The sequence below is a fragment of the Meriones unguiculatus genome, chromosome 11, assembly GCF_030254825.1.
Source record: "Meriones unguiculatus strain TT.TT164.6M chromosome 11, Bangor_MerUng_6.1, whole genome shotgun sequence".
Lineage (NCBI taxonomy): Eukaryota > Metazoa > Chordata > Mammalia > Rodentia > Muridae > Meriones > Meriones unguiculatus.
In genome coordinates, this window is record NC_083359.1 from 20,331,140 (window position 1) to 20,354,115 (window position 22,976).

At 50.8% G+C, this 22,976-nt stretch overlaps 2 protein-coding genes across 3 annotated transcripts in view; both read right to left on the minus strand.

The window, feature by feature from the left end:
* The window catches only part of Mrnip (MRN complex interacting protein), a 29,649-nt gene extending 28,307 nt beyond the window's left edge, over positions 1–1,342 (minus strand). The window contains exon 1 of the mRNA XM_021651745.2: positions 1,190–1,342. Within this exon, the coding sequence (XP_021507420.1) occupies positions 1,190–1,255 (66 nt within the window). The 5' untranslated portion in view covers positions 1,256–1,342. The remainder of the gene's footprint in view (positions 1–1,189) is intronic.
* A 3,750-nt stretch (positions 1,343–5,092) lies between these two features.
* The window catches only part of Tbc1d9b (TBC1 domain family member 9B), a 37,035-nt gene continuing 19,151 nt past the window's right edge, over positions 5,093–22,976 (minus strand). The window contains exons 10-22 of one of the 2 annotated variants that reach the window (XM_021651734.2): positions 22,486–22,700; positions 19,578–19,695; positions 18,226–18,511; positions 16,875–17,004; positions 16,647–16,745; positions 15,618–15,686; positions 13,496–13,736; positions 13,077–13,142; positions 11,242–11,313; positions 10,934–10,984; positions 8,248–8,304; positions 7,705–7,811; positions 5,093–6,407 (exon numbers count right to left, since the gene is read on the minus strand). In XM_021651734.2, coding sequence (XP_021507409.1) covers positions 5,694–6,407; positions 7,705–7,811; positions 8,248–8,304; positions 10,934–10,984; positions 11,242–11,313; positions 13,077–13,142; positions 13,496–13,736; positions 15,618–15,686; positions 16,647–16,745; positions 16,875–17,004; positions 18,226–18,511; positions 19,578–19,695; positions 22,486–22,700 — 2,225 coding nt within the window. In that variant the 3' untranslated portion in view covers positions 5,093–5,693. The remainder of the gene's footprint in view (positions 6,408–7,704; positions 7,812–8,247; positions 8,305–10,933; positions 10,985–11,241; positions 11,314–13,076; positions 13,143–13,495; positions 13,737–15,617; positions 15,687–16,646; positions 16,746–16,874; positions 17,005–18,225; positions 18,512–19,577; positions 19,696–22,485; positions 22,701–22,976) is intronic. The other variant, XM_021651735.2, reaches the window with a different exon arrangement.

A 22,976-nucleotide genomic window follows, 5' to 3' on the forward strand; every position in this document is an offset into this window, starting at 1 on the left:
CCTCTTCTGGCCTGCAGGCACACACGCAGGCAGAATACTGTATAAATAATAAATAAATCTTTAAAAAGATAAATAAAATAAAACACCATCAAAACCAAACCTAATCCCACCCCTTAAAACAACAACAAAACCACTACCACCAAGATTACGATTGGGACTGGGGATATGGCTTAGGAGTAGAGAATTTGCCCAATAAAGCTGAGGCAGAAGGATATAGAGCCTAGAGCCAGTTTGAGATACGAAACAAAGCCTCTCACACAAAAACCGACTACTCTCCATTAACCAGGCATCGTAGTGCAGGCTGTAATGAGCAGAGGGCTGACTATTCCCACACAGATAAAAAACAGAGGCACCAAGTGACACCTGGGCCCACCCAGGGATCTATCAAAAGGGCATCCAAACTGCTTGTATAGTATTCAGGTTGGCCCCGTTTGTTTTGAGATGGGGTCTCCAGTATTCCTGGTTGGCCTCAAAGTCACGAAGCCCTCCTACCTCCAAGCATGCATTGCCTCGCCTAATGTTAAGGGGCTCTTAGGCTGTGCGAACGCTAGGCAAGCACCCCACCTATGGGGCAACATCCCAACCATAGGCCTTTAAAAACTGTCCCCTCAGCCAGGCGGTGGTGACGCCTCCTTGGGAGGCAGGCAGATCTCTGAGTTCGAGGCCAGCCTGGTCTACAGGAGTAGACCTTCCTGGACTGGCAAGGGATACATAGGGAAACCCTGCTTTGAAAAAAAAACAAAAAAACAAAAACAAATCCAAACTACACCCAAACCGCCCCCTCACTGTAATTAAACTGAGAAGAGCCACAGGGTGTAATGGGCTAGGTTCTGCATGGAGGACGCTACTCCTCAACCTGGGTTCCCGACCACTCTGCTAGAATTCCTCTGGAAGCCAGCCGCCTCAGTACAAGCAATTACTGGGGTTTCTACGACGACCACGCAAAAAACGACACACACGGGGCTGGGTGGTAGCTTGGTGGGAGAGCGCGCCCACACCCCTGAGCAGGACCCTCAGCAACAACAGATAAACACAAGCAAAACGGCCAGAGGCGCTCCGTGAAGTGACAGCAAGGAAGCACAGCCCTCAGCCTCCTCGCTGTCACCTCCCATGGCCAAACGAGACGCGGCCCGCCCTATCTCCCCCACCATCCTGTGAAGAAAGAGGGTGAGGCGGACGCCCACCCCACCTGATGCGCCTGAAAGAGGTGGCAGCTGCAGCACCGCAGAACCCGAGACTGCTGAGCCGGCGCCATACAGGCCTCGGTGTCCCGCCGTGCGCTTGCGCTCCGTGTTTCCGACCAGGCTCCGCCCCCTACGACGGTTCCGGCCCCTCTAGCCCCAGCACCGTCTCACATGCCCTGTGCGTCTCTCAACTCTTCTCAGACCGCGTTGGCGCCGCCCATGCTCTTGAGCCGCTCTAGCCCACCGCTCATCTCGGTGGTCACCGTGATCCCAATCAAGCAACGGAAAGGAGGCTGGTGTTTGGGAGGCAGAGGCAGGTGGATCTCTATGTCTAGTTCATCGCTTTGGCCCTAGACTCCAAACAGTGACTTGGTTTTTTGTTTCTAAACCAGTCTTTCTGATTGAGCCTTCAGCTGTAACCCGCCTCCTTTGCCTATATCCTTCTTTGCTCCTGGGAGATAGATGAGGCGCGGGAGCTGTGGTTGGAATTTGCAGAACATTTGGGCAGGGATGGATTGTTATATTAGTCTTTGAGCCAGAGTCCGAAGTTGTCAGAGAAAAGATAGTTCTGCAAACACAGGCACTTGGTAGGTCCAGCTGAGAACAAAAGCCACCCTATGCTGTAGTCTCTGGACAAGGTTTTACTATGGAAGACAGAGGAATAAGTCATGCATTTGTCTGAATCCCTAAAGCTCACCAGACAGCCACGACTGCTATGCATGCCAGACATTATAAACTATCTTGCTCTTTTGTTTTGTTTTTAAATTAAAGCTGGCGTTTGACTGTAATCTCAGCGCATACGACGCAGAGGCAGGAAGAAGACAAGTTAAAGGTCATCTTCCGGTACAGAGTTTGAGGCCAGTCTAGGATACATATGAAACACTCAACCTTGTAGGAAAATGGATGGATCCAGAACTTCACAAAAGACAGACCGAAAAGAAAGAAGAAAATCCCTGCATGTTCTCCCACATACATCAATATATGTGGCTATCTGTAAATATAAGCAAAACAGGTCTAATTGTTGAGTATAGTCTATATTTAGAAAGGAGACAAAGAGTAATTTTAGGTGACGGTGCAGGATAGAATGCTGGTGAAAGGGCATGAGTCGTGAAAGAGGCTATAAAGCTGTTTCCCCCTAGTTTCAACTCGTGTGTGTGTGTGTTATACATTTATCTATCTATCTATCTATCTATCTATCTATCTATCTATCTATCTATCTATCTATTTATTTGTGTGAGCATGTGAATTTAACTGAGTACTGAAGCATCAATAACCATTTTCGCATTCCAAAAATTTTCTACATGTGTCCTTTCTTTGAGGCAATGACTGTGAAGCTGGGCTTTGTCTTTCATTCCATTGCCCATTCCTGAAGTAGGAACTAGACATGACTAGCAAATAATTTGTCCTACTGACCCACCTAGATACTGATTTTTGTTCTGTTGGGAGAGGTTTCATAATGTGGACTTTCCCCTTCATTCTTCTGTTTAATGCTATATCAAAGGAGTGGAATGCAGTGGGGCACCCCTTTAATCCCAGCTCTTGGGTAGGCAGAGGCAGGCAGATCCCAGTGAGTTTGAGGTCAGCCAGGTCTACAGAGTGAGTTCCAGGGCAGGCAAGTCTACATGGAGAAACTGTCTCTAAAACCAAACCAAAACAAACCAACCAAACCGACAAAACAAAAACAGCAACAACAAAACTGTATCAGGTCATTCTAGGCCTGGAGAAATAAGCTTAGCAGTTTAGATTACTTGCTGCTGCTCTTGCAAAGGACTGGATTTTGGTTTCCAGCACCCATGTCCAGCCCCCTTATAAACACCCTTGGCTTCAGCTCCAGGGAATCTGACACCCTTTTCTGGCCTCTTTGGGCACCCCACCCATGGAATACACTTACACAGGCATACAAATGAATTTCTTAAGAGACAGGATCTCACTATGTAGCCTTACCTTTCTGGCCTTAAACTCTCAAGGATCTGCCTGCCTCAGCCTGCAATTTAATCCTGGAACTGAGGGTATTCACCATCACGCCAGGCGTAAATATAAAATCTTAGAAGGGTGTTGATGGTGGCGCACACCTTTAATTCTAGCACTTGGGAGGCAGAGGCAGGTGGATGTCTATGAGTCTGAGGCCAGCCTGGTCTACAGAGTGAGGTGCAGGACACCAAGGCTCACAGAGAAACCCTGTCTTGAAAATAATTAAATAAAATAAAAATAAAAATATAAAATAAAATCAAATCTAAACAAACAAAAAAAAAAAGGGTGGTGGTGGAGGAGAGATAGCTCAGCAGTCAACTGCTCTTGCAGAGGGCCATGTTTGGTTCCTAGAACCCACACCTCAGCTCACAACCATCTGTAACTCCAGTCCTAGGGGATATTACAGACTCTTACGGCCTTCATGGGTATTGGGCATGTACACGGAGAATATATACATGCATGGAAACACTCATACTTGTAAAATAAGTAAATATTTCAAAATTTAAAAATATTTCAAAAAGTTAAAAAAAATTATTTTAGGGGCTGGAGAGATAGCTTAGTGGTTAAGTTACAAGGGAGTCCTCTGCCTCCCGAGACCTAAGACGAAAGCATACCCACGCGTGCATCTTAATTTTTTTTGTTTTGTTTTTGGAGAGTTTCTCTGGGTAGCTCTGGTCATCACGGAATTCCCTTTGTAGACTAGGCCAAAATCACAGAGATCTGCCTACCTCTTCCTCAGTGCTGGGATTAAAGGTATGTGCTACCATCCCGATTAATTGGTATTTTCAAAGCCACAAATTTTATTAGATTAGTAGTTGCCTGGGACTGGGAACAGCAATCTCCAGTAAATGGATCTTCCTGGGGTAATAAAAATGATCCAGAATTGAGGTGAGGAGATGCTAAGTTTACTAGGAATCACCAATTTGTATTTTAAACAAACAAAACAATAATTTTTTACTTCCTATGTATGCAGGAGTGTGAGTAGAGGCCAGACAAGCATGTTGGGTGACCTGCATTATTCCCTTGAAACAGGGCCTCGCCCTGAACCTGAGGCTGGCTGTTTGGCTAGGCTGCCTGTCTCTGCCTGTCTCCACCAGCACTGGAGGTCTAGGTGGGAATGGCCATGCCCAGCTTTTACATGGGTGCTGGGAATACGCAGTTTATAGTATTTTTTGTAAATAAAACCTGATACCATCTTATTTATTTTGGCTTTTTGAGAAAGGATCTCAACATGTAGCCTAGGCTGGCCTCAAACAAAACAATTGTCCTGCCTCATTCTCTAGGGCAGAATTACAGATGTGCCACCACACCTGGCCTTATCACTGTAATTATTTATTCTATTAATGTATGAGTACTCTATCTGCATCTACACCTCCACTCCAGAAGACAGGATCAGGCCCTTTTATAGATGCTCATGAGCTACAACGTGGGTTCTGGGACTTGAACTCAGGACCCCTGGAAGAGCAACCAGTGCTCTTAACTGCTAAGCCATCTCACCAGCCCCTCACTTCACATTAAAAAAAAAAAGTCCCAAGATCTGTTTGTTCGTAAAAGTGAGAGCAGATCTTGGGAAAATAGATGCTAATGATCGATCTACTTCTGCTCCTGCTACACAGCTAGGGAAGCCCCATTGCTGAGTCCTGCTCAACCCGGAAGGTCCACTTTGGCCATGTGTATCTGCTTCATGAACTTTACAGCTGGCTAACAGTTTGGTAATGGCCCAGGCCTGAGGACACATCTACTATATTGCACACACCTTTGCGCACTGAGCCAAAGACCTGTGACCACGTACCATGGAAGGCCTTGAAATTCTCCCCACTACTGTGGGCAGCCACATGTCCTGAACACTCACAATGCTTTCTGGGCCACACACCTGATTTGGGGAGAAGAATGAGGCAGTGGTTCAGGGCCACATGAAGGTACAGGACACAGCGTGCTTTTTCTTTTCCTCAGGGATTTATTAAGGCATTGAGCACAGTGTGATTTTTAGCCAACTAAAAGGAGGGCGAGGGAGCAGAGGAAGACCTGAGGGATGTGCTTTTAAAGTTAATGATGCGGAGGAATGGAGACCTTCTAAGTTAGGAGTGCAGTGCAAGGCTCCTACCCATGCAACAGCCATTCCCCTACCTGAGTTCCTCAGACCCGGGCTGAGGAACTTGAGAAGGTACCTAGAAGGTTGCATCCTTTGGAGCCCAAGCACATGACTGAGTAACAACTGGTGGCCAGGCCACATGGCTAGATGGAGCAACTGGTGTAGTGTGTGCACAGAATGGGGTGCAGAGGCAAGAAGAAAGAAGGCGCAGATCTGGAAGCCTCTAATGCTATGGGAAGAGTGGGCTCAAGGCAGGTTCTCCAGGCTTCCAGCCACAGGGAGGAGGAGGGTGCCCAGCCCAGGCAATCCCTGTAAGGCAACTGGGTCTGCAATGGCCTGACCTTCTTTGCTTCTGTGACAGCCTGTTTCAAGTACAGGTGTGTCTTTGAGGAAAAAACAGAAAGGGATAAAGGGAAGGAGACAGAGACCAGCTTCTATTTTGCAGCTCAGCCCAAGACCCCAGGGGGCTCATGGTCACTGGAAGTGCTGAACTGCCTCTCTACTTTCTTTTGGTCCTTGATCTTGAGTCCAATGTCTACCCTCTTCTCAAAGAAGTTCACCAGCACAGACTCTGTTAGAATGGAGGCCAGGATCTGCTCGAAGGAAATGCACCAATCCGTGTCCACAGTGCCCCCGATACGTGAGGTGGCAGTGGGGCTACAGGCTTCTCCTCCCACCAGCACTGTGTCATCTGTGAGGTCCTCACACTGCAGGGAGCCTGTGCTGACTACTGAGTAGGAGGACATGGACATGTCATCTTTGGTTTCATCATCAGACAAAAGCAGGGAAGGAGAGCCCTGCCCCTCGCCACTGCCTCCCTCCACTACAGCAGGACTGTCCTGCAGGGCTTTTCCAAGGTGAGCGTCACCACTGGCTTTGGCCTGGGGATCCCCTGCAGCTGGTGGCTGGTATTCCCGTGCTGGGTCCTGATGGGGTTTGGGTAAGGGTGGCTCATCCTCCTCTGTGGCACTGTTGTGGTCCCCGCCGTGGGTACCATCCCTGGGCTTCTTGGTTGTCCGGGCTGCTGAAAACTTCTTTCCCACCTCACCAATGCGGAGCAGAAGGCTGGCCACCGTGGCGATGGCGTGGTACAAGTCCTGTTCCATGGGGTCTTCGCTGAACATGTTGTAAAGTGTCTTACACAGCTCAATGAATTGCTCCTTAGGGAGAAAGCCGGAAAGAAAACAGAGGTGTTTATAGGTGTGTGGCCGTGCTCACACAGGCCACTCTAACTGCTGTTGGTATTTTGATGTCACGGACCCTCCCTTTATCATTCCTAAACTGAGGTTTGGAAGGGAGTGACCTGACCAATGTTACACAGTCCTTCCTTAGTCCTTTCAAAGACTTTCTTCCCAACCGGATTTTCTGTTTTGCTTTGTTTTGTTTTTTTAAATCTCATTATGTATCCCTGGCTGGCCTGGAACTCCTTACATAGACCAGGCTGGGCTCCAAACCTACAGAAATAAACCTGCTTCTGCCTCCCAAGTGTTGGGATTACAGATGTGTGCCATCATACTCAGTACCTTTGGCTTTTTATGAGAGAAAGAGGAGCAGGAAGAGGGAATGTGTGTGCATGTATGTGTGAGAGAGTGTGTATATAGGGCACACAGGCATGTGGAAGGCAAAGACAACTTCTGGCAGTCAATCCTCGCCTTAGCAATTAGGGCAGTCTCTTGCTTTTTGGCTAGCTTTCTTAACACTCACAGTGTAGACTAGGCTGGCCTTGAACTCACAGAGATCCGCCTGCCTCTGTCTTCTGAGTGCTGGGATTAAAGGTGTGCCATCGTACATCTGAAATTTTTTTTACACATGGGTTCTGGGGATTCATGTTCAAGTCATCTGGCCTGTGCAGCTAGCACCTTTACACTCGGCCATCTCTCCGGCCTGCCTTGTTATAATGGTAGCAGAAGTAGTTTTGCCTATTTCCATGGGGCTCCGGGGGGCAATGTCAAGGTAAGCACACGCTGGGTCAGCTGGGGGGAAGCAACTTTCCCCGGGGCCGTTCTCAACGCAAGGGTGTAACAGTGCTCGGAATGCAAGGCCTTCTCTGGGCACAGCTAGGGTGAAGTCCAAACTATGAGCTGGTTGGGTGTTTGTGAAGACATCATGGCAGGCATTGGGCCCAGGAGAACTGGAGTGCTGTGGGTATGCTCTTCTCAAAAGTGGTAAGTGTGTCTCTGGCTACGGAGACTAACCTTCCCCAGTGCTTCTGGGCTTTATGGATACTGACTCAACCTAAGGAGGCAGTTACCATGGAAACACCATCCTGTCCAAGAAGTAGCTTTTTATCTTTCTGTAATCATCACTAATGGCCATTCAGGGCTAGGAGGCTCTAGAGAGAGGGAAGAGAATTCCTACCCACAGGAGACTGCCAGAGTACAATACTGTGAAGCTGTCCAAGCCCCGGGCATAGACAGAACTCTCTATAAGCATGCTGTAGATTCTGAATGAGTCTACCTGGTTCATCTTGGGGAGGTCCTTAATGGTTTCCTTCTGAGCCTCTTTCTCCTTAGCCCATAACCGAAGGTAGTGTCGGTAGTCAGGAGGGCTGGTCCCCTTCTCCTCTGCAGGTTGAGAGAAAGAGAGATTAATCTCCATCTGTCAAAGAAGAGAAGGCAGGCTGTGGGCTGATGGCAGGGTGTGCTGCTCTCTGACCTGAGGTTATTTGGGTTTTATTAAAAAATGCTCTGGCATTTGGGGAGTGGTTCAAAAACACCTCCAAATTCCCATGGGTCTCTCCTGAGTGAGCAGAAGCAGGTTGGACCTAAGTTGTCTTCCCCAAGGCTGGAGAGAGGCTGCTCTGAGTGTGGAGCCCTGGCCGCACATGAGGGCAGCAGACGGGGCCCCGTGGCAGCAGGTGAACCAGGCTATGCACGGAGGCATCAACCTCTGTCAGGGCACACCCTTGCCATCTTACAGTGACTGGGGAAGGAATGACACAATCAAGGGGCACCCGGGTCCCACTGCCCTTGGGATTGCCAGTAGGGGAATGGCCTGTACCTCTTCTTTCTTGGATGTCCTCATTTGCACTTCCTTCCTGCTGCTCCTGCGGTAGAGCTTCCACATAACAGAAAAAAAGAAACAAAGAATGATCTTTTGACTACAAACCAGAAGGTCCTTACAGGTCGCACCTTATGGTTCTTTGGAACCAGCCACCACAGGCCCCATGCTGCCCTCCTGCTTGGCTGGTCCCAGCCCCTTAACACTATGGCAAGGCAGAGCTGGTCATGTCTTCACTTGGTTACAGTTAAGAAAAGCCAATCGCTGGGGACTCAGCTCAGTAATGAAGTCCTTGCTAAGCAAGCTGCAGGCCCTGGGCTCCATCGCTGGCCCCACACACAGAGAGATACTTCCTCACTTTCGAAAGAAACAAGGCTCACAGTGCTGCTTCCAGTGAATGATGACATGCACTGTGGAGCAAACATGACAACTAATGAACTCTGCTGCAAAAAAAGATCAAACCCAAGGAGTGATTCCTTGAGACTGTGAGACCAGCAGAGGGAGTTTTTGTATAGGACCCCTGTGTTCGGCCTACTATCTTGTTTGTTTTTACCTTAATTGATTAATGTAATAATTAATTGTGGGAGAGCACACATGCTCCATTGCATAATGGAGGTCAGAGGACAGCTGTGGGAACTGGTTCTTTCTTTCTACCGAGGGTCCTAGGAACTGTTTGGCAGCAAGTGTCCTTCCCTGCCGAGTCATTGCACTGGCCCAGGGTTTCATAAAGTGCTGTATTTGCTGAAGTTGGCACCCTGCACTGTCCATGTGTGAACGTGAACTTGACGTTCTCCAGAGGCCCACAGTTCTCTAAGGCAGTGTGCTGCTGGCGGACCTCAAGTGATGTCAGACACATCCCAGCAATGAACAGTCGTCCGGGACTGTGCTGGTAGCAATGAAGGACAATTATCTCCAGGCTCAGGTTCTCACTGTGGAATAGGAACGCTGTTGCCTCAGGAATATGTGGGGCTCAAGAATAGGTCTGCGTACCCCAACGCCTCTCCCTTAGGGGTAGGTAGGACACGTTTAGGGCATGATGGTTTGCCTAGGCTTTGAGTGTAACATACGGCACACTGGCCTCTTTAACTTGTATTTTCTTTCCTTCTGTACATAGGTTTCACGACACAGCCCTGAATTCAGTAACCTGCCACATAGACCAAGCTGTGCTCAAGGTCACAGAGACCTCCTTGCCTCTGCCTTCCAAGAGCTATGAGAAAAGGGCACGCCACCACTCCTGGCATGATTTGTATTTTTGTAAACACTGAAGAATTATGGGTATGGGTGCTTTGCCTGCACATACATACGTATGCCAGGTGCATACGGGGTGCTCATAGAGCCAGAAGAGGTCTTGAGACCCGCTGGAGCTGGAGTTACAGATGGTGTGAGCTGCCATCTGAGGTTTGGCTGTTAGAAACCTAACTCAGACCGTGCAGAAGAGCAGCTAGCACTCTTTATTCTTTTGAGACAGGGTTTCTTTGTGTAGCCTTGGCTGTCCTGGACTCACTTTGCAGACCAGGCTGGCCTTGAACTCTCAGCGATCCACCTGCCTCTGCTTCCCAGAGTGCTGGGATTACAGGCATGAGCCACCGTGTCTGGCAGCCTTATTCTTGATATTAATTAAATAAGTTAATTCTTTTTATTATCATTATTGTTTTGTTTTTTTTGAGACAATATCTCACTGTGTAGCCCTAGCTGGTCTGGAACTCTTTGTAGACCAGGCTGGCCTTGAATTCATAAGTTTGACCTGCGTCTGCCTCTTTAGTGCTCAGACTAAAGGCCTGAGCTTTTTCACTCTGGCTCAAAATTTATTGTGTGCATGCATATATGGGTGTGCACATCATGAAGTGTGCAGTGGCCAGAAGAAAAACTGTTGAGAGTTGGTTCTCTCCTTCCACCATGTCGATTCTGGAAGTCAAATTCTGGTCGCCAGGTTTGGCAGCAGGCGCCTTTACCAACAGAACCCTCTTACTAGACCATTATTTTAAAAAAAAATCACCATGTAGCTAGGCTGGCCTTGGGTCCATGTTTCTCCTGCCAGGCTGGCCTCTATGTAGAGTACTGGGATTAGGGGCATGTACCACTATGCCCCAGGTTCCATTCCCAGCTCCACAGGAGAGAACCCAGGATCTCACATGCAAACCAAGTGTTCAAACACTGAGCTACACTCCCAGCCTGTCGTCAGTCCTGCATTACACATGACCAACTCAATTGCCAAATCGCAGGGCTCAGAAGAGCCCTTCACCATGTTAGACATTCCCAGTGAGCTTTACATGCAGCAAAGCTTGAGTCCTAACAGGCACTAAACATGCGTGTTTTCTGGGATGAAAAGCTCCTGTGAAGCTTGAAGGTGTTTCCCCAGAGGAGCATCTGCTGCCTCCCTCGGCTCTTCCATCCTGTACCTGTCTCACACAGCCACAAACCTATGAACATGAGGTTTCTGCATGTGGGTGCAGAGGTGATGCCCCGGGTTTGCTGTATGTCTAGCCCGCTGCACATGCGTCCTTATCATTAACTGTCCACAGCAGACTGCCCCCACCAGAAGCAGCTTGGTCCTTGGGTGGTCTCAGGATTTCTCCCCACAGGATGAAGTTCCAGAGTCCCCGGGGCATGAAAGCATCTAGGCTTCTGAGCAAAGGAAGACAAAGCCTAGAAGCAAAGCAGTCGCTCCTGCCCTCCAGGGACTGACCTTGCGCCTCCCAGGGCAGGAAAAGATCCAGATCTGAGGCCAGAGGAGATGCTGGAAGGGACAGCAGAGGATGCGTAGAGGGTAGAGGGAGAAGCCCACGTCCGGGGAGACAGAGATGCAAGAGAAACAACAGTTGAAAAGGTCTACAAGGGCCAAGCTGGCCCAGGAAGTGTTGTGGGGGCCCTCCCAGGGAGCACCCCAGGGTGGCATGCTCCCCGAGCCCACGGCAGGACTGCTGGCTTCCTGCATAGGCCCCATGGAAAGGCTGAGGGCTGCAGACCTGCGGCTAGTTGTGCTGGGCGTCTCACCTTCTGAGGAGCTGCCTTCCGTGAAATAGTGGGTGGCCTCCAGGGCCGACTCCGCTTCCTCTGGGATCAGAGCTGTGTTCCAAGAGAAGGAACAAGTGAGGACAGCGGAAGACTTCACCTTCTAGTCAAAGCAGAAAGGCCACCCGCTCCCGCTCCTGTCCCACCAGGCTGACTGCCTTCAACTGTAACCCTTGACAGTGTTAACACAGTTGATTGCATTCCTGTTCGTGAGACAGGACCTCACTCTGTAGCACAGGCAGGACTGTATGCTCAATCCTCCTGTCTCAGCTTCCTGAGTGTGACATTGCAGGTATGTTTGGCTTGTTACCTTGACTTTGACAATGTGGGATTTGCGTGTGTGTGCGTGTGTGTGCGCTGGGGACTGAACTGCACATTATCCCCTATGTTAGGCTTGCTCTATGGTTGAGCTATGCCCCCAGCACGACACTGTGTTTGGAAATGTAGCACAAATGCTGGGCAAGGACATATCTGTACGCCCAGGAGCCTAGTGAGCCGAACTGTCCTCCCACACATGATGACCTAGCTCAGCACATCCCTCTGGGCCATTTTACATGCCTACAGGCACACACACAACTCACTTTACTTTATACTGTGGGAATTGTGCCGTATCAACACATCCAGCCGGTCTCACGCTCTGCACTTGCTGGTAGTGGCTGACAGCAACCTGAGGTTGCAGATCCCCAAGGATGTGTGGACATGTGACCTTACCACTCTTGTTATATGGAAGGGATGCGGTGGGGAACATGGAAGGGTTAACGGGGCAAGGCACAGACAGGTGGTAGGACCTGAGCATCCCAGGCCCCGGATGAAGCAGGCTGAGGTGGTGGGGCATAGCTCAGTTCCCTGATGCAGCCCAGGCCTTCTGGCTCTCACCAGCTGCAAGCTAGCCTCATGTGAGAACTGTGCACCACAAGCCCCTTCAGCTCCGCCAGCAGAGTAGTCAGATGGGGAGCTCTGACCAGTGATCCAGGCACCACTGCACACAGTGGGAGGCTGGGGTATGTGAGGTGAGTGGGGAGCACAGCCTTGCAATCCAGAATTCAGTCAGGGCCTGTTTTGAAGGCAGATACTGTTGCAAATTGCTCAGAGGGAGGCCCCAGACAAGAGACCTGGGAACCTGGGGCCATTCCACCAGAGGAAGCAGGGTGCCCTGGGCCATCACTTTCATCTTTCTGGATCTGGTCCCTGCTAAGGAAAAGCGCCTTCTTAGAGGCTGTCCCTGTGGTCACTCTTGCTGAGCTGGATAAACTCTGGTCACACATGAAAGATTCCAGGGCCACGTGCTGGCCGGCCTCTGTGAGCCCCTCCACTTGGCTCACACCAGCCACCCACAGGAAACATCCCATCCTAATGACACCTCTAGCACCACTGAGAGGCCGAGCGTGGGGCCCCTGAGGACATGTGACAGGATCTGCAGGTGGTCTTGGCAGTGACCCAGGCTGCCCTGGAATAAACAGGAACCTTTGGGTAAGAGTTTCTTCAAGAACAGAGTATAGGACCCAGTGTTGCACTGGCACCTCCATCATAGCCTCCTATGAATCCAGCATGGACTTTGGTTATGCTGCCCTCCTAGATGGCCTGAGGAGCTCCCCTACACTCTCCCTCATGTCCTTTCCCCATCCTGGGCCTGTGCTCAGACCACCAGGGTGGACCGGAGCCCCAGATCCTCACTCACGATGGCTCCCGGAGCCTCCCTTCCACTGAGCTCACTCCCCTGGCTATAGCCATCCAATGGTATGTTGGTAGTTCAGTGGTACATTCCCAGCTCTGGACAGCTGAGGGGCCCAGAGAGGCCATGGCAGTGCCTCACTCACCTGGGGGCAGGTGCAGCTTGTAGAGGGCTTTGAGCTTCTCTGTGAGGTCTCCATGGTACATTCCACCTGTGGAGCAAGGACAGGGAGGGGGATGCTTGGCAAGAAGGCTCCAGGGAACACCGCAGGCTGTGTCCCCACACCTTTCCTGTGGATTCTGGTAGAGACTCCACACTCTGGGAGGCCTTGGCTCCTCCCTAGCCAGGTCTCTAGGAAAGATCAAATGAGCCCTGGGCCTCCTGCTTTCCTCAGACCCTATGGAAAAGCTTAGCCTTCTTTTGGGTCCAGCACCCCCAGACTGGTGGAGAGGGACAGTGGGAGAAACTGCTGAGGTCAAAGGCAAGGGCTCAAGGCCGCCCTCTGCTGGCCACAGGAGGGACAGATGCACTGGCTGGTGCTTGAAAGATGGGTCAGACACTCACTCATCCCTGTCACAAACTCCTTGAAGTTGATAAGCGAGTCCTTGTTTTGGTCCAGGAGGCGGAACATGCGGCCTGCCAGCACAGGCGTATGAGAGCCACAGGTCCAAGGCGTCAGGCTGGCAAAGAGCTCCCGAAACTGGCTGGCATCGATCCGGTACTGCTCCAGGTAGGGCAGGCTGGGGTCCCGGTGGATGGCTGCTGAGCGGCTACCACCCCAGTACTGGCTTGCCAGAAGCTTGGCCTGCAGGGGATACGGTCTGGTGAGATGGTCTTTGGGGCCCTGGCTCTCAAGATTACTAGGGTGCCTTCCCTGATCTGTCCACATCTGCACAGTCTTAGGTAGTAAGCACTGGCCAGATAGCTCAGCCCTCATGACAGCGCACGGCAGAGGAGCCAGACAGGGCTCCCGGACGCCACTGTTTGACATAGTGTGAGCCACCTTGGTAACTGAACCCAGGGCAGCTGGAAAGGACCACAGGAACTGGCAGTGTGTATCCACAGTCTCAGCACTCAGGAAACTGAGGCAGGAGGGTCAGTGTGAAGCATGCCTGGGCAGCAGAGAAAACCCAGCTCAAACACAAACAGAATAAAACACCCAAGTCCTCACTCACTCAGTCAGTCAATCACTACTGCCACCACCGAAAACCAAAGCCAGACCGACCAGAGGACTTTGCCTTCCCCCCAGTGCCCTTCTCCCTCCTTTTAATGCACCTGAGATCTGTGTGCAGACACTCCTGACTCGCCCTCAGGCTAGGGATGACAAGGCTGCAGGCCACCCACCACCACTGGTCTGGAAGCCCAAACCACAGCACCTAGGTTGAGTCATCCCAACAGCTGACCTGTCGTTTTGCTAAAACTACTTGGAAAGAAAATTCTGTTTCCACTGGGGTTGCTGAGAGCATGACCTAGGAGCTGCTCAGGACAGTCCTGTCTATCACACTACAGGAAAAGCTGCCCAGAGGTTAACTGGAGCAGTGTCACTGGCGGTTTCAGCACCTTGACACAGCACCTGAAGCTGTCTAAGTTTTCAGCTAAAGGAGTGGATGCATTCCCTCTCCCTCCTCCTCCTCCTCTTTTTCTTTTTTCTACTTGTTTCAAGACACGGTTTTTCTGTGTAGTCTTCGCTGTCCTGGACTTGATTTATAGACCAGGCTGGCTTTGAACTCACAGGGATCTGCTGCCTGCCTCAGCCTCCCAAGTGCTGGGATTACACATGTGCACCACCGTACCCGGCCTGCAGTCCCTCTTCTCTGTGACTTGGTTTGAATGGCTTCTGTTTTGGGAGCGCTCTGTTAGTGCTCAGTCAGTACACTGCCTGTCATGCAAGCATGAGAACCTAACTGTGGTCCTGAGAATCAACATAAAAAGTTGGGTGTGTGGGGCTGGCAAGATAGCTAAGGGGATAAAAGTGCTTACCGCCAAATGGAATGTCCTGAGTTTGATCCCTGGAACACACAGCAAAGGAGAGAACCTACTCTCACAAGCTGTTCTCTGACCTCTACACACACACACCATGGCATATGTATACACATACACACACACACACACACACATGCTAAATAAGTACATGTAATCATGAGGTTAAAAGAAAAAAAAAAAAAAACCTGCACCAAGCAGCTGGCCTTTAGTCCCAGCACTTGGGAAGCAGAGGCAGGCAGATCTCTGTGAGTTCGAGGCCAGCCTGGTCTACAGAGGGAGTTCCAGGACATCCAGGGCTACACAGAGAAACCCTGTCTCAAACAACAAAACAAATAAAAATAACAACAACAACAAAAAGGCAAAAAAGCTACTTGTAGTAGTGTGCCCTTGGAATCACTGCAGTGTGAGGCAGAGGCAGGAACATGCCTGGGGTTCACTGGCCAGCCAGCTTAGCCTACTAGGTAAGCTCTTGGCCAGTGAGATACCCCACCTCAAAAGGTGGATGACTCCAGAGGAGTGACACCTGAGGTGCTCTTGTGCACACCCTGTTGACTAAATGACAAGAAGGATTAAATTCCATCACACATGGTTCACAGTAACTGCAGCCGAGGACAGGGGTTTCCTGGCTTGGAGCTGCTGTGCTGAGGACACTCGTAGCAGACTGGATGGGGAATTGCACCCGCCCCTGTGCTTATGCTGTCACCTTAAACACCATGTAAAGATCCTCCAGCTCTTCAATGGAGAAGCCGATGTCCCCTGGTATGGCTCGGACCTAGAAGGAAAGATGAACTGTTGGTACTGGAGGGCCCTGAGTTCCTGCTGAAGTACAAACAAAATGCTCGCTCTGGGAGAGCTCTCACGTAAGCAGATGCAAAGGGTGGCAAGGCTGTGATCTGTCCTGTCACCAGTGGCTAAGCACATGACGGTGGGTGCCCTTAGGAGAGGGCTACCTGTATGCTCACCCTTTGCCACTAGCTGCCGGTCAGCTCCCATTCCCTGCAACTCTTCGTGGGGGTAGAAGCTAGAGGGGCTCTTTCTCTCCTGACAGACCCACTGAGGAACACAGGTTAATGGAGGGCTGCTTAGCTCCAGCTGCCTGAAAGGGGCTCCTATAATTTTCTAGCCAGGTCCTTCTACTTCAGTTAGCCAGAGCTGGTCACATCTTTCCCTGGTTAGCAAAGTGCCCTTAGTGCCCTGAAACCCTGAAGGGACGGCTGAGAATGTGGAGGCCAAGAAAGAGGTCCTTGCCTCCACAGGGGCAGAGAGCAAGAACAGGTTTAAACAGAGCCTGGGATGGCAGGGATGGTCCATCCCCTGCAGAGACAAGGACAAGGCCTTCAGGCAGGGGCATATGGTGTGGGATGGAAACAGTGGCAGAATGGCACTGCCCAGGACAGAAGTGAAGCTTGCAGAAAAACCAGCCTGGGAGGACTTAACCCAGAAGGCCCGTGGCCTCAGTGTGCAAGGTCAAAGATACAATTCCCACTAAGTGAGCAGGGTCTCTCCCTGTTTCCCCAAACTAGCTCCCGTGCTGTGGGATTCCAGGTCCACACAGCATCCTGACCTGACACAGGTATCAAGGCAGTGCAGGGATAGGGCACAAGTTGGACCCTGCACCCTGCCCAGGGAAGGGTGGGGCCGGACAGGGTATTTCAGGAGAAGGCATCCACTCAGGCTAGCCCTGTAGCCCCTTGCTGCCAAAGGTTACCATTGCCTTTGTCAGTGACCATACCACGCTTCTCTTGGCCGTGTCTTCCAAGGACTGGATCACCTTCAGCCTCTGCTTAAACCGCATCTGTTCAATGTCGTCAGCCCTCAGGCTGCTGAACTTCTACAGGTCAAAGGAGAATCAATGAGACCGAAGGCAGAGGGTGAGGTCCCTGCCACACTTGCCTGTGTTCACCCAAAACCAAAGGCCCTGGGGAAGAGCCTGGCTGGGCTAACCCTGCTATGAGCTGACCTCATAGGACACTCTCAGGAGGTCAAAGATGTCCACCTCTGCAGGAGGGTCATCTCCACTGGTTAGCAGAGCGTGGAGGTGTGGGATAGGTGGAGAAATGCTCTGCTTGTTGACCACGTTGTCCAGGTATCTGCAAAGATCAAAAGATAGCAGTTTAAGCCTCCACCAAATGCTGGGGCAGAGTTCAGCCTTGGGAGTGCTGTGGGAAGGTGGTGGTGTGTCCAATGGGGGCCCCTATTGGGCTGAGAGCTCCCATCAGGGCAGCAGAGTATAGGTCCTGCTGCCCAGTGATGCCTGCGCACTAACCCCAAGGATGCCAGGTTGTCTTCTATGGGCCTGTGGATTCCAGAGCCTACCTAGTTTGGGGACAATGTGTGTCCTCTCTGGTAGGTCACCAGGGTCTGGCCACAGAGAACCAGACAGTGAACAGTTTCTCCATGGATAGGGTCTTGCTTTGGCTGTCTAGACTGGGCCTGGCAGGGCTTCCCGGCCTCCTAGGCTCTCCAGCAGGAGCCAGCTGCTCAGGTAGGAGAGGCTTTCTGGTTCCAACCCATTCCCCTTGGCATCCCTTGTCAGATGCCTCCTCCCAAGAAGATGCTCATGTCATTGTAGGACATATGCATGAAACCCAATCATAACCATTGTCACGACATCAGGGACCAAGAGCCACATTAGCTAGGGGAGGCAGACAACAGCCTTGCCGACTCCGCAGGGTCCCACCAGCCCTAGGCTGGCTCAATGGACAAGCACAGTGCTCCAGGCTAGGCCACAAAGAATTCAGGGTAAGCACCAGGGTGAAGTGGGGAGAGAGCTGAAAGACAGGCTGGGGACTTGGGAAGCATCTCTGTGCAGAGGAAAACCATAGGAGGGGGGATTTCCCCATGCCCAGGGTGGGGCCGGGGTCAGATCTAATCAGAGCCCTGTGCGGTATGAAAGAGACTAGAGCAGAGAACACCCGATGAAGCAGGCCCTGGCCCCAGAAAGGGTTATCTGTGTACTGAGACAGCTGGGGTGGAGGGAGAACCTGGGAGAGATGGGTGTTTGAGGAGGCCGGGTGAGTCTGGGCTTGGTGACAGGTCCATTTAGCTGTGTGGACAACCCCCGTGTGGGTCTGCTCTAACCTGGAGATGGGCACTGAGCAGTGTTGCTGAGCTTGGAGGAGGTAACCAGGATGGCTTTGTGAAAAGACAGCTTCCCAGCCGTGGATGAAGGAGGCATCTTGGGCCCCACTAGGACAGTTGTCTCCTGCCCCTGGCTCATCTCTTGACCTAGTCTGGTCCTTGAAGCACAGCACAGGATGCTGACTGAGGGCTGGGGAGGGGAGGGGCTGTGCCGCCCCCAGCGTGGTTACCTGCCCAGCACGGTCATGGCCTCGCCCTCGTCACTGCAGCCCAGCAGTTGCTCCATGTTGGCATCCAGCACAGCCAGGGCCACCTGCAAGATCACCTTGATGCCCTCGTAGAAAAAGCAGTCCACAATGACCACAGCGCTTTCGAAAGGCATGACGCTGAGGAACAGGGTCAAGAACCAGGACAGCGAGATGCTGGAGATCACCCCCAGCTCCTGCATCTTCTCTGAGAGCCGGGGCAGGACGTCTCTCGTGAGCTCCTCAAAGATGCCTTGGTCTACGAGGGCCCCTGAGAAGGGCACAGGAGGCTGAATATGAGCACAACTCCAGGGCCTCCAGAAAACCCCAAGTAGAATCCCAGGGCCTGGGGTACAGGGACACCACCTGGTTCCTGTCCAACCTCAACCCTGCCAGCTCTGCATACAGTGAGGGCCAGAGGGGTGTGCATATGTAGAAAGCAGAAAGAAAAAGAATCACTTTGTAATTACAGCTTCCATACCACTGTGCGAAAGGAAGTATTTGCTCTAATATACAGTAGTCCCTTCGCATCCGTGAAGATGTTTTTAGTATTCCCTCCAACACCAAAATCCTCTGGTGTCAGAGCAGGGGATACACAGCAGTTTTTCAGAATCTATGCACACCCTCCTGAACATTGTAAGTTACTTCTGGACGACTCATAATACCTGTTACAGTGCAGTGTTATGAAAAGATAAACAGCTATTATATACTGTCTAGAGAAGAACAAGGGGACAAATCTGGGTGTGGCTCAGTACAGATGGAGTTTCTTCTGTGCATTTCTGGTCAGCGTTTGGCTGAATCCATTGACATAGAACGTACGGATAGAGCAGTCTGACTTTCGGGAAATTCTAATCTCACCCTCCTAGAAACAAAAGAAGTAAGCATTGGCTTCTGCCCTGTCTCTGTAAGTCTATTTCCTTTAAGTGACATGGGCTTTGTTGAGTGCCTAAGGGTAGAGGCTGGGCCATCGGGACCAGGGTAGACTATATGTTCTGGTTCTGAAACTTGAAATGTCTATAGTAAAGAGACTCAGGAAAGCAGGATGGGGATCTGGGCTCTAGGTGAGTGTGAGCTCCCCTGGGAACCCCCAGAGTGTAGGTGTGAGCTGGACCCTGGAGGCAGAGGTCAGGGAGTCTGTGCTTGTTTCTCTCCTTTTTGGCATTATCCTTCTTCAGCTTCTAGGCTGTAAGGTGGGAGCCTGCATAATGTCTGTAAGCTGTAGGGAAGTCCCAGGGGGAACTGCTTAGGGGCCAGCCTGCCAGGGGGAGGACAGCCACACCCATGTGGCGGTCCTGAGCAGGCTGAGGCTCGGGCAAGGGAGCCTTGGTGACACTCACCCACTACCCTGGTGTTGTAGTAGTCGGGCAGCATGCGCTCACACAGGGCCACCAGTAGCCAGAAGGCTTCCTCCTCACTGCCATACAGCAAGAGCACTGAGGTCACGATGTTCATGGCCTGCCAGGGGAGAAGTGGGGTGTGTCTGTCTTACGCTGCTCACCACAGAGCAAAGGGATCTGCCCCTTCCGGGAGATCCAGCATCCAGCAACAAGAAACAGCCCCTGACCAACCCTGGGAAATTTGCCAACGAGCCAATTTACAAGAAATCAATGAGACAGAGCCAGCTAGCCAGCTCAAAGTGGGTCAGAAGGCATGAGGAAAACAGAGACAGTGACATCAGCAGACACCGCCACTGGGTCAAGCTGATGTGTGCGGTGTGTGGGCAGGACCCTGCAGCAGGGAGGAAGGTTCATACAACATTAGCTGATAACAAAAATAAGCTTAGAAGGGGGCAAGTTATTTTAAAAATGATTTCAGGCCGACCTGCTGGCCTCCATGAATTGGTAACACTATGTAAAACACTGGTCTTACAGCAACTGTGGTTTTTTTTGTTGTTGTTGTTCTGTTTTATTTTATTTTATTTTTGTTTTTTAATTGAAGGTCCCTTACTGGTCCCTGCTTCCATGAGTGGCCAAAATCAACGGAAAGGGAAAGGCAACTAGCTGGGGCAGAGAGGGTCATTTCTACAGAACTAATCAGACAAGCACAGAGCCACCATTGTGGTTAGAAGTTGGCAGCATGGGATGGGGAATGATGAGGAGTAGGGGTGTCATTAAAAAGAAAAAACAACACAGGGTTCCCCCAAACTGGGTACCTGGGATGGGACTTGGTCTGCTTCAACTGAAGACGAATCAGGAGATCAAAAGCAGTTTGGAAAGGCTAGAACCATCAGGTATGGAGGGGAGAGGACAGTCTAAGAGTAGGAGGGACATTTGGCAACTGGGGTGAAAGGATTGGCCTCCCTCTGCTGAGATCCCCCAGCCTCTCCAGTGTGGCAGGAAAGGGGCAGCCCGCAACATCCAAGAGCTTGTCTGAAGCACAGCAACAAAGTTTTAGGGAACTGTTTTCCTTGAAATCTAGATTCAAGCTAAGGCCAACAGAAAGCCATATGACTTGGCTAGGAGAAGTCCACTAGACTCAAAGACAAAGGCCAGCAAAAACCTCAGTGAGACAGTCTGCCACACCCATGTCTGTAAAACCAGCAAGTGAGAGAGGAACTGGGCCCTCGTGAGCTACCGATGAGAGGGCACAATGGTGCAGCTGTGAGAATATGGAAGTTCCTCAGAAGATGAACACAGAAGACCATCCAGCAATCTGATCTCTGCATTCATAGCCAACAACCTGAAGGCAGAGACTGGGACAGGCATTCAAACACTGAGGTTCACAGCAGCCTCATGCACAGTACGCCAGTGGCACAGGTAACCCAAGTGTTCATCAAAAGATGGGGAGAGAGAGAGATCATGTTCAGCTACAGTGGAATATCTTCCATCCTTAAAAAGGAAGAAGGTTCTGACTCATGCTGCGATGTGATAGCTCTTGGGGACAGTAGGTTAAATAATAAATACTGGTCTCAAAGAAACCTAGGACAAGGTTTCTGGTCCTCATGCAGTACCTGTGGCTCTTCCCAGTGTCCTTCACCCGGCACTCTGTACAAAACCTCTCCAGCCCAGGGTCTGGGCTTCCCTTCCCTTCCCCCAGCTTCTGATCCCTATATAACCTCAGCCATTGGCTATGTGGTCTCTTGCTCTCAGTTCCTGACTCCTCTCTTTGTTCCTTCTCTCTCCCCTTCCTCTCTCACTCTTCCCTGACTCTCCTCTCATTGCTAGGTTTATCATCTGGCCCGATTCAGTCTGGACCTTTCTAGAATCCTTTGGCTGTGCTCTCCCTCATATCTACAATAAAAATTCTCCTCCACCATGCATAGGAGCAGTAACGTCCTCATTTTTTTTTTCATTCAGTACGATTACACTTACATGAGGTACGTAGAACAATCAAATTTAGAGACAGAAGGGAGAACGGTCCAGGGCCAGGTGGGAAAGTGGGAGTGAGGAGCTGGTGTTTTGATAGTACAGTCTTAGTGTGCGGAGATAAAAAGTTCTACAGATAGACAGTGGTGATGACTGCCTAACAGTGAATGTACTTAATGCCACTGCACCGAAAACTGAATAGTGGCTAAAATGGTAATTTTCATATTATACGTGCTTTATCATACAGAAGAAGAAAGTTCTGCCCAATTCAGACAATGAACACTGAGAAGAAAACTTACCATATGACAAGGGACTAAGGTGAACAGTTATCATTATTTTATTTTTTAAAATTATGTGTATGGCTGTCCATGTGTGGGTGTGCCTGTGAGTGCAGTGCCTGTGAGTGCAGGGCCTGTGGAGGCCAAAGATATCGAATCTCCTAGAGCTGGAGTTACAGGCTGCCTGACGTGGGTGCTGGGATTGAACTCCAGTCCTCCAGAAGAGCATCACACAGTTAACCTCAAGCCGTATCTACAGCCCTTTTAAAAATAAGCTGGCAATCAAGAAAACAAACAAAAGCCAGGGTTTTGTGTAGCTCAGGCTGGCCTCAAACTTTCCGTGTAGCTGTGGGTGACCTTGAACTCCTGATACTCCTGCCCTGATTTCCCAGGTGCTGAGATTACAGGCAGGCACGTGTTACTACCAGGTCTTTGTTTGTGAGACAAGGCATTGCTTTGTAGCCCAGGGTAACCTGAACTTGTAGCAATCCTCCTGCCTCATCCTCCTAAGAGTGAGGATTATAGGCACAGGCCATCATGCCTGGTTAAGTCACATTTTTTTGAGGTTAAGTTCTTCCTCAAAAGTATGTCAAGCCATCACCTGCCCCTGGGAGGCAATGGTAGGAGATACTTTCCTCAGGGTCCCTGCTAAGTTCTGTTACCTGGCAGTAGCCAATAGTAGGGTTTCGGAAGGCATAGGCCGTCAGCACCCGCCGCAGCGCAGCGATCCCAAGCTCGTTCTGGAAAGCGGGGTGCTCAGGCATGGAGCGGTGGAGGTCTCGCTCAATCTCCTCGGTGGCCAAGCTGTACTTCCCCATGGATTTCTGAACTAGCTCAGCATAGTAGCCAGGATGGGTCACCATCTCATTCCAGGCCCCTGGGGAGACACAGGTGGCAGCTGTCTTTCTCTTCTTTCTCCCAGGACTTGGACAGCAGTGATAGGGCTGACTGGAGACACAAACGTCTCAGGGAGGAGAGGGAACTTTGTCATCAGTTACAAGGCGTGAGGCTAAGTCTCTCTGGTGACTGTTCTATCAAATGGCCTGTCTCCTGAAATGCTCCAAGCAGCCAGATGTATGACTGCGGTCAGAGCTTGTCCCAAGGAAAGCAGCCTTGAAAGGATCTTCCCCACCTCCAATAGTGCCGCCACCCA